General features: G+C 66.3%; 1 protein-coding gene across 1 annotated transcript; it reads left to right on the top strand.

Moving 5' to 3' along the window:
* Window positions 1-2,291: 2,291 nt before the first annotated feature.
* SLC16A8 (solute carrier family 16 member 8) lies at window positions 2,292-6,280 on the top strand. The gene is made up of 4 exons (XM_088025677.1): window positions 2,292-2,505; window positions 3,028-3,171; window positions 3,396-4,229; window positions 5,964-6,280. Exons 1-4 carry the CDS (start codon window positions 2,292-2,294, stop codon window positions 6,278-6,280), a joined length of 1,509 nt encoding a protein of 502 aa, XP_087881803.1.
* The last annotated feature ends 497 nt before the right edge of the window (window positions 6,281-6,777 follow it).

Below are 6,777 nucleotides of genomic sequence, written 5' to 3'. Positions count from 1 at the left end.
CCTGGGGTCTGGGCCCTTCAAAATAAAGGAGGCAGAATTGGAGGACAGGACCATTTCTTCTTCCTCCAAGGGCCCCAGGACTCTCCCTGGGGGCCTGCCTCATGCGTCCCAACGCCCTTCCCCTTCTCTGCCCCAGCAGGGAGGAGCCCCTGCGCACCCTCCAGCCCACCCTGCATATGTCCTCCTGTTTAACTTTTGTAAACGGTGAGAAATAAAGCAAGTGGACACAGCCGCAGGACTGGTGGTGTCTGATTTGGGGGACAGGGTTGGGGGGGTTGGGGCTGGAGGCCTCCCGCTGGACAGTGGGGTCCAGGAGGTCCTGTAGGTCACTCCCTGGCTCCTGCACAGCCCCTCACAGCCCTCATTTTAAGCAGATCTTTAGGTCTGCCCTGAAGCCCTCAGGCTGTATCCATCCACCTCTGGCCCAGTCTCTCTGCTGCTCTTGGTTTCCCAGGAAGTGGGCGGGGGGGGAGGGGCTCCCCAGAGGGGGAGGGGTGGCAGTGGCCAAGGTCTGGGACCACCAGCAAGTCACCCTCCGGCAGCCCGGGACACAGTACCCTTTGTTCTGCCCCCCCCCCCCGCCCCCGTCAGTCCCAGGCTCTCCGACCTGGATTAGCCTGATCTTGGATCCCCTCCTGGAATGTGGCCTGGGGGTGGGGGGCAGGCGAGGCACTGAGGTGAGTAGGGCTGGTGGGGTCTCTCCAGGGCAGGGCGATGCCCCCGACGCCACTAGGACTCCCCTCTCCCCCAGAGTCGGGCTCTGTGTGTCCTCTGCCCGGTGGAGGGGCCTCCTTACCTCTCTAGCTCTGCTGGGAGGGCCTGAGACAGGGACCCCCCACCGTGAGGTCCAGCGTGGCCCTGCGCTGCGGTCAATGCCCTGTCCCTTCTCCCTTTCCAAGCAAAAGCCTCTTAGAGGGCTGGGGGTGGGGGACACTCTAAGCCCGAGGCCTGAGGGAGCGAGCCGTGGGTGAGTCAGGCCAGCGGCTGATCTGCAGGCAAGCCTGGGGGTCTTCGGCTGCGTGCCCCCATAAGGCCCGGCTTCGCAGGGGGAGCCAGCGGGGCAGCCCCTCCTGGGAGGCCTCAGGAGATGTGAGGCTGGACATCCAAACCCACCGGACGGCTCAGGTGAGTGTGGGGCGAGAGCTGCCAGGACCACCCCCTTGTTCTGGTCTTCAGGGGGCTGCAGCTGTGGTGAGGGGACAACAGGCAGCAAAAGCCAGAACCTGGTGCTGGTGAGAGAGGGTCAGGGTCCCAGATCCCCACGGAGCGCCTGGCATCGCCCAGTGCCAGGAGGGAGACCCAGGTGTGGGGGGGGGGCAGCAGGAGGGAAGGGGGCTCCTGCCCCAGCTGTGGGCTGGCCCACCCTTTGGGGGGCACAGGAGGCTGCTGTGTGAACCCCTGGCTGGAGCTCCCGGAGTGTGAGAGACTTCAAAGCTGTTTTCTGCCTGTGGAGGGTTTGCGGGGCTGCTAGGGGTCTGGAGGGCAGAAGGTCTCTTTAGTGCCCCCTCAAACGTCCCGGTGGAACCAGAGAGCTGACCAGCCCCCACCAAGACCCCTGGTTGGCCCCGGGGTAATCAATCACCGATCTTACAGGTGGCAAAACTGAGGCTCAGCGAGGGAAGGGGACCTGCCCAAGTCACAGCAAATCCATGGCTAAGCTGGGATGAACTGGAGCTCAGCTCCCTTGGCTCCCCAAACCAAGGCTAATGTTATCACGGCGTGTCTTGGGTTGTTTGTTTTTTCCCAATGTTCTGATGGCAACAGTCATTTCTGATCATTGAGAAAAGCGAGGAACATATGGCCAAGGCCCAGGAGCAAAATAAAGCCACCCATTCTGCAGCGGGCGCCTGGCTGCCCGTCTCTGCCCCACACCCCGCGCTCTTTCCTGCGCCGAGACCCTCACACGAGCCCACTGGGAACCCCGGCGGCTCCCACGCACACGGGGCACGCACTGGCCCGCCCGGCTCTCCCACTCACCAGCACCCCCTCTCCAGCCACACTAGGTCCCTGGGCAAGGAGTGTCCCCCGAGGGCGTCTTCCTGAAGTCCGGACTCAGGTGGGAACCTCACTATTACCCTCCCCTCATCTTTCACAGGCCCCCCCCGGAGGAGGGGAGATTTGGGGTGCGGCTCTGCCTCGGCTTCCCCTCCGGGCCCGTTCCCGGAGCGGGGCTCCCGTGGGTCGCCCCGTGCCTCAGTTTTCACACAATGGGTCTCCATCCCCCTTTCTAGTTGGGGCTACAGACCTTCGCGGCTCCCTCGTGTCCCCTTCCTCCAGCAGAGGCAGCAGCGATGGGCGCTGGCAGCCCCCGGCGGGGCGCGGGTCCCCCAGACGGAGGCTGGGGCTGGGCCGTGCTGGGCGCCTGCTTCGTGGTCACCGGTTTCGCGTACGGCTTCCCCAAGGCCGTGAGCGTCTTCTTCCGCGCGCTCATGCGCGACTTCGGCGCGGGCTACAGCGACACGGCCTGGGTGTCCTCCATCATGCTCGCCATGCTCTACGGCACCGGTCAGCGCCCCCTCGCGGGTCCCTCCCCCAGGCCCCTCAGACCCCCTGGGCACCCCCCAGGCCCCGCGGGGAGAGCACGGAAACCACTTTCTTCCCCAGAGACAGGGGAGGAGGGGGCAGGGAGGGGGCAGTGGCGCCCTAACCACCCGGGGGGCCGCCCGGGGGAGGGGGGTTGGGAGTAAGGGGTGGAAAGAGCCTGAGCAGCCCAAGGGACGATTCCAGCTGTGCAGATAAAGAGCGAGGGGCGTCTGCCTCTTCTGCTTTGGGTTCCCTGTTCTCAGGAGGGTTGGGGATGGGGCCTCTGGACCAAGGCAAGTCCCTTCCTTGCGTCCCCCCGCAGGGCGCTGCCTCCTTGGTCTGTCCTAGCCAAGCTCTGTGACCTTGGGCAGACACTGCCCTCTCGGAACCCAGGGTGCCCTTCTCCCCTCGAGCCATCTTCTGGGGGCTGGCAGGTGCCAAGCCTGGAGTGTCCACGGGAGAGAGATTGGTCCAGTTTGAGCGGTGACCGTGCCCTGCCCACAGGTCCTGTCTCCAGCATCCTCGTGACCCGCTTTGGCTGTCGCCCGGTGATGCTGGTGGGTGGGCTGTTGGCCTCGGCGGGCATGGTCCTGGCATCCTTCGCCACGCGCCTCCTGGAGCTGTACCTGACGGCCGGGGTGCTCACAGGTGAGGGCGGCCACGACTCGCCTCCCCTGCGCGGATGGGGCTGGCCGTGCGGGTGTGTGTGTGGAGGAGGGGGGACGGGAGTCCTCGCTGCGAGGCTTCCTGTCCTCAGTTTCCCCCCGAGAGGTAGTCGGCCCACCCCGTGGGGGCCTGGCCCCTCCCTCCCGCTGGGGGCTGGGGGTGGGGGCGCCCTCGGGGAGCCCGGCACAGCGCCGCCTCGCCCGCAGGCCTGGGCCTGGCCCTCAACTTCCAGCCGTCGCTCATCATGCTGGGGCTGTACTTCGAGCGGCGGCGGCCCCTGGCCAACGGGCTGGCGGCGGCGGGCAGCCCCGTGTTCCTGTCGGCGCTGTCGCCGCTCGGCCAGCAGCTGCTCGAGCACTTCGGCTGGCGCGGCGGCTTCCTGCTGCTCGGCGGCCTCCTGCTGCACTGCTGCGCGTGCGGCGCCGTCATGCGCCCGCCGCCGGGCCCCGGCCCGCGGCCTCGCGGGGACAGCACGGACGGCGCCCCCGGGGAGGCGGAGGCGGAGGCGGAGCGCGCGGGGCTGCGTCTGCGCGAGGCGCCCTCTGGCGGCCGCAGCCGCCGGCGCCTGCTGGACGTGGCCGTGTGCGCGGACCGCGCCTTCGGGGTGTACGCCGTCACCAAGTTCCTGATGGCGCTCGGGCTCTTCGTGCCCGCCATCCTGCTGGTGAACTACGCCAAGGACGCGGGCGTGCCGGACGCCGACGCCGCCTTCCTGCTGTCCATCGTGGGCTTCGTAGACATCGTGGCGCGGCCGGCGTGCGGCGCCCTGGCGGGCCTGGCGCGCCTGCGACCCCATGTCGCCTACCTCTTCAGCCTGGCCCTGATGGCCAACGGGCTCACGGATCTGAGCAGCGCGCGCGCGCGCTCCTACGGCGCCCTTGTCGCCTTCTGCGTCGCCTTTGGCCTCTCGTACGGCATGGTGGGTGCGCTGCAGTTCGAGGTGCTCATGGCGGCCGTGGGTTCGCACCGCTTCCCCAGCGCGCTGGGCCTGGTGCTGCTCGTCGAGGCCGTGGCTGTGCTCATCGGACCGCCCTCTGCCGGTGCGCCTCCCCGTCCCGGGAGGAGGGGGCGCGGGGCTAGTTCCCCAGACCGAGGGAAGCGCCTTCCCTGCCCCAGATGGAGCTTCCAGGGATGAGGGAAGGGGACCCATTGTCCGGGACAGCCTGGTGGGGTGGGCACCCCCTTCCCGTGGCTAATTAGCCCCTCCTCCAAGCCCGGTACTACTAGCTCTGGGCGGGGGCGGAAGGGCCGGGAAAGGTGCCAGGAAGAACCCAACACTGACAGCAGCGGACCCATTGGGTCATTTCAAATGTTGGCCCAGAGCCCTTGTGAAGTACAGGTGCTTATTCTCCTTTTGCAGGTGGGCAAACTGAGGCACAGGGGCCTAGTACAGTGCGGTGCCAGAGGAAGAGCAGAGCCCTGCCCAGGGCTAAATGCCCCTACCTTTGGAACACTGCAGCTGAGGGCTTTAGTGTCCCCAGCCGCCAAGGGTGACCAGAATAGGGACAGTGTCTTTGAGGGACCAGACGTGAGGCTGGGAGCAGAGTGGGGGTGCTCATGAGTGGTCACCCTGGGGCCCAGGAAGGGAGCTCCCTCCCTCCTCTGTCCAGCAGGCCATGGCCAGGTCCTGCCCTCGCTTGGTGAAGCTACCATGCAGGGACAGGGTCTGGGCCTTCCGCTGTGCGCACCACCCACTGGGCACACTACAGTCATTGGCCTTAGGAAGTCACCATGATGAGAGGCCAGGGAGGATCCCTGCAGGGGCCGGCATGCAGGCAGCCTCACAGGGCAGGACATAGGACAGTGTGGGGCACATTAGGGGGACAGGGTTCCTATACAAGTGAGGCAGGAACTGAGCTTGGAAAGAGGGGACATCAGGGTCCTCCAGGGTTGGCGGATCGTCTCTGAAACAGCACAGAGAGCCTGTCTGTGGTCAGGCTGTGGGATGAGCAATGAGGGGAGGCCACCTCTGCTGGGGCCCAGGCTGCCCCTGAGATAGGGTGAACTGCCCCTCCTTCCAGGGCTGGGCTAGCCAAGTGTCCTCATCAGGGCTTGTCATCTCACTTCAGTGTGAGGGCAGCCCCCCCAAGCTCACCACCAAAAGCCACAAAACCAGCCCCCCGGAGGCTCAGGGGTCCATCTTCCATTTTCCCATGTGACCTGGGGGGTGGGTCTAATAGGGGGTAAGGAGGTGAACACTTGCAGGGCCGAGTGTAGGAGGGGCGGGCAGGGACCAGGAAGGCAAGTTTAGGAGAAGTGCTCAGAGGGGCTCAGGCAGGCAGCCGGCTTGGGGGACACTGGGAAGCCTCCCCAAAGGCACAGAGCTGTAGACCAAGGGGTCACAGCCTGGGGTGGTGAGTGACAAAAATGCCAGGGGAGGATGGAGCCCGCAGAGGAACCACGCTTGGGGGGCAAATATTTGCAATTAAAATTAAAAGATTTTCCTGAGTATGAAAGTAATACGTGCTTGGAGAGAACACTTGGAAAATACAGAGGGGGTTAACAGGGATTGTGACCCACACGTGCTGCCCCCAGCCCGCACTGGTGGAAGCTCAGCCTAGGGCTACTGGGGCCCTTGGCAGGGGCAGGAGGCGGCTGGGGAGGGAGACAGAAAGCTGAGCCAGGCCCCTGAAGACCAGGGGGTTAGGTGGAAAAATGTAAACCCCACCAGGTTGAGGGGGGCACTCCCCTTTATCTGAGGCTGTGGGGAAGGGTGAAGGTGGGCTTCCACGCAGGCCCTCACCTTGCCACCGCCCCCCCCCCCCCCGCCCCAGGCCGCCTGGTGGACGCCCTGAGGAACTACGAGGTCATCTTCTACCTGGCCGGCTCCGAGGTGGCCCTGGCCGGGGTCTTCATGGCCGTCGCCACCAAGTGTTGCCTGCGCGGCCGCCGCTCTCAGGACACCCGGCCCGGCCAAGGCGCCGGGGGCGCGGCCAGCGACAGCGAGGACGCTGAGGCGCCAGGCGACTCTGAGGCCCTGCCCGCCGGGTCTGAGGAGCCTGGCAGCCTCGAAGCCCGGGAGGTGCCGAGCCCCGGGGCCGCGGCACCAGAGGCAGAGGCGGAACCAGGGCGGGACCCCAAGCCTGTATAGCCCCCAGGGGCACCAGGCGAGGTGGCTGGTGACTTTGGGAATGGGGTTTACCCTCTCAGAGCCCTGGCTGTCCCAAGAGGGCCTGGCACGCTGGAGGCTGCTTTGCGGTGGTCCCCCCTGGGGCCCGGGCCGGGGGGGGGGGGGGCGGCAGGGAGCTCCCTCCCTCATCTGCCCGGCGGGCCATGGCCAGGCCGTGGCCTGGCTCAGTGATGCTGCTGTGCATGGACCGGGTTTGGCCTGTGCGAAACTGACGTTCATAAAGCTCAGCTGCAAGACAGAGGTCCCGTTCCTGTGCCTTCCCAGCCCTGGTGGCTGGGGGTCGGAGGAGGTGGGAGGGATTCGGAGAGGCTCTCCCCAGGGGCCTCTGACCCGGAAGGTGCTGGGAGAAGAAGTGGCAGAGATGGAAGAGGGGGCGTGGAGGGGGGAGGTGTTCTGACTTGGAGGCACTAGGGGTCTCTCTCGCACTTTGACTTTTGACCTCTTGCACTTGGATCCGA

The sequence above is a fragment of the Eumetopias jubatus genome, unplaced genomic scaffold, assembly GCF_037043125.1.
Source record: "Eumetopias jubatus isolate StellerSeaLion01/CBP00866 unplaced genomic scaffold, mEumJub1_p1.0 scaffold_8, whole genome shotgun sequence".
NCBI lineage: Eukaryota > Metazoa > Chordata > Mammalia > Carnivora > Otariidae > Eumetopias > Eumetopias jubatus.
This window is presented reverse-complemented; position numbering and strand designations above follow the sequence as displayed.

What these genes read in the sequence shown, in the direction of transcription:
- SLC16A8 (XM_088025677.1), top strand. Translation starts at nt 2,292, where the DNA reads ATGGGCGCTGGCAGCCCCCGGCGGGGCGCGGGTCCCCCAGACGGAGGC. An exon ending in GACGGCCGGGGTGCTCACAG is followed by an intron (nt 3,172 to 3,395) that starts GTGAGGGCGGCC and finishes CCTCGCCCGCAG; the next exon opens with GCCTGGGCCTGGCCCTCAAC. An exon ending in CATCGGACCGCCCTCTGCCG is followed by an intron (nt 4,230 to 5,963) that starts GTGCGCCTCCCC and finishes CCCCCGCCCCAG; the next exon opens with GCCGCCTGGTGGACGCCCTG.